The following is a 3,047-nucleotide window of genomic DNA, read 5'->3' as shown; positions in this document are numbered from 1 at the left end:
AAAGGAAGAAGAGAAAGAGCGAGAACAAGCCAGCAACTGCAGTCCCGCAGTGACCCCAGGGGAATCGTGTGAGTCAGAGCAGCCATATTGAGCAGGAAATTACTCACAGACGCTGCGTTCCTGCCTCTCCACTCCCCAGAGAATCAGCCTTTTGTAAATGGTTCCTCTGTCAGTAACTGAGGGGGATGGGTGGGGTGGGGGAGGCTCAGCACAGCGCCTTCCTGTCAGCTCCTTCCCTTCCAGCTGAAATCTGATCCCTCCCTTCCCAAAACTCCAAATTTAGAAGCCAGATTGAAACTGAAATTCTTTTCCTGCCTGCCCTGGGCTCTTAAAGGCGCCAGGGCTACATTTCCTGAAGCAGTAGGAGCCCCGTAAGGTGGGCTTCCTCCGTTGTCATGGCCAGGACTATCAGAACAGTTCTGACACAAGACCCAGCAAAGAGGAGTGGTTTCCTTCCCAACTTCCTTGGGTTTTGTTTGACCAGTAAAGACTGCAGGTCTCCCTGACCAAAAGCCCTGAACACCCTGTAGGCTTCTGTGCCCTCTGGATGAGACCGCTCACTTACTGATGGGGGTTATAAGTAGAAACTGCCAACTTCATGAAATGCAAGGGTGGGGAATATCTATATATCTGTATCCATCTGTCTGTCTGTCTAGCCGTCTATCTGTGAACAGCAGCAGCAGAGCGCTACAACTGCCCAACCCAGGCAGGTAGCATGCCCTTGTTACTGTGACCACAGTGCCTAGCCACCAGCCAAAGCTTGACTGACCCAAGAGCCTGGAACCAAGAGAAAACCAAGCCTTGCAGAGAAGGTGCACAACCACCAAAAAGCTACCCCTCCCACTTCCTACCTCTGTTACGGAAGCCACCTGTGTTCAGTGCACTTTAGCGCCTCCTTGTGGTTATTTGGACTACCTTCTATGGGGTCCTCTATTCCAAACTTTGGGAAAGGTTTTGGGGTTTTATACCAGCCGAAACAAACACACACACTAAATCTTAGCATTGGATCGATCCCTAGTCCCCGAAGCCCAGCCTGGCTAGCCTCCTTGTTAGAATTATTGACAGGGACGCAAGGGGCTTGGCCAGCGGCCAGAGGAAGCACTAACAGCTCAGGTTTTGGCCTCCAGCAGCAGCTCTGCACAATCTGTGGCTCCTTCCCACCCAGCCCTTCCTTGCACCCTACATCCTCCCCAGGCCCTCACTGCACGCTCAAGCCCTGCAAAGCTGTCTTCCAAGGCAGTGAGCCAGGCTGCCCTCGGTTCTTCTGACCTTGAGCCTGCCACACTGCTGAAGGCAGCATATCTTCAAGAACCAAGTAGTGGCCGCCCAGCCGTCAGTCCTGGCTCCATTTGCTGACTTGAAAAAATGTGTCATTCCCCTCTGGCCCCTGGAGCTTGGCACAACCCTGAGGCGAATGCTGACCAGAAGAAACCTAGAGTCAAGGCTACTAACGAGGCGTTCCCTGCTAGAGGCTGAGAATGGGGAGCTGAGAGAGTAGAGGAGCATCCACGGCTGGGAGAGCATGTGTAATTCCCTAAGGCAAACATGCAGGGAGCACAGAAAGAGAAGCCAGGACTGTGAAAAGTTGGGTGAGTCTTGATAGGTACAGGTAGAGAGGATGAAAAGTTCTAACACCTCCTAGAAGCAAGGCCCTGAGACTGTGGGTCCCTTGATGAGCTCCGGGCTCTTGTCCACAAGATCCCGAGAGAGAAAGTGGACATGGGCCCAAAGCCATGAGTTTTCAGAGTTCCTGGGCCACCTTGGGGAATGTTCCAGCACCATACTATAGGGAATCCTGCCACAGCGAGACAAGAGCTTCCAGTTAGGCAATGTGCCGGGTAGTGTGGCCCAGTGGCTACCACCAGAGGCTGCTTGTTTTCACCTCTCGAACACTGCTGAGGTAGAGAGACAGAACTACTCCCAGCACTTCAGCTCCTCTAGGGATTTCAACCTAAGTCCATAACCTCTAACTTCATTGCACCCCTAACACGATGCATGGCACCCTTTAGGCCTGCTGCTGGGTCACCAAGTCTAGCTAACAACTACAATTTAACCCATCAGCCAAGAGCCCCATGAGAGCTGAGTGTGGTGGTTTATTTTCTAATCCCAAGCCATCAGAAGGTTGAAGCAGGAAAACTATCATGAATTTAAGGTCAGCTTGGGTGAAGATCCAACTCAAACCTAACAGTGAAAGAGTCCTCCTGGTTCTGGAAGAAGGCTGGTGGCTGGGCAAGAGTGCCCCAGCATCCAAGGCTGCCTAGCAGAGGCTGGCGCGGCTCTCACCTCAGTGATGAACAGGATGCACTGGAGGAACATGTAGTCCTTGTGGTTCTCGCTCACCGCCTTCTCATCCACAAAATGTCTGGGCTCCAGGTGGGGGTGGTCTGGGAAAAGTAGAGGCCTGGGCTTCACAACAAGCCTGACACAGCCTGAGCACAAGGTGCCCACCTCGGACATTTTACAGCCACTGAGATGGCATGCTAGCATAGAGCTATGGTAGAGTCCCTGTTTAGTGCACAAAGATCATAAAGGGACTGAAAAATCCTTGTCACCCAGCGAGGTGCTCACTGTACAGTCAGCCACCATGCATGTACCCGTGGTGACACTGGTGCACACAAACCCCATGTGCTACCAATCTGCAGAGATACCAGGAGGTGGTGGCACACACCTTTAATCCCAGCACTTGGGAGGCAGAAGCAGGCAGATTTCTGAGTTCAAGGCTAGCCTGGTCTACAGAGTGAGTTCCAGGACAGCCAGGGCTACACAGAGAAACCCTGTCTCAAAAAAAAAAAAAAAAAAAAAAAAAACAGAAAAAGAAAAAACCAATCCGCAGAGATGACAGACGACAGACACACCACTTGATGAGCATCCACTTAACCATGACAATTCTGCTCCTGGTTTGTCAGCGGCCCCAGCCTCTGCTGTTTAAGCACCTTTAGAGAGTGTACACCTACCTTAAAAGTTACCTCAGCTGGATGTGGTGATATATACCTTTACTCCCAGCATACAGATAGGTGAGTTCCAGGCAAGCCAGGGAAAAAAAAAGT

General features: G+C 51.6%; 1 protein-coding gene across 1 annotated transcript in view; it reads right to left on the bottom strand.

Annotated features, from left to right (window-relative positions):
• Ptpa (protein phosphatase 2 phosphatase activator) overlaps nt 1-3,047 on the bottom strand; it is a 33,961-nt gene that overhangs the window by 6,305 nt on the left and 24,609 nt on the right. The window contains exon 8 of the mRNA XM_031369694.1: nt 2,284-2,384. Coding sequence (XP_031225554.1) covers nt 2,284-2,384 — 101 coding nt within the window. The remainder of the gene's footprint in view (nt 1-2,283; nt 2,385-3,047) is intronic.

Source organism: Mastomys coucha, unplaced genomic scaffold, assembly GCF_008632895.1.
Source record: "Mastomys coucha isolate ucsf_1 unplaced genomic scaffold, UCSF_Mcou_1 pScaffold15, whole genome shotgun sequence".
Lineage (NCBI taxonomy): Eukaryota > Metazoa > Chordata > Mammalia > Rodentia > Muridae > Mastomys > Mastomys coucha.
Note: the sequence above shows the minus strand (reverse complement) of the source record. Positions and strands in the feature narration are given on the sequence as shown.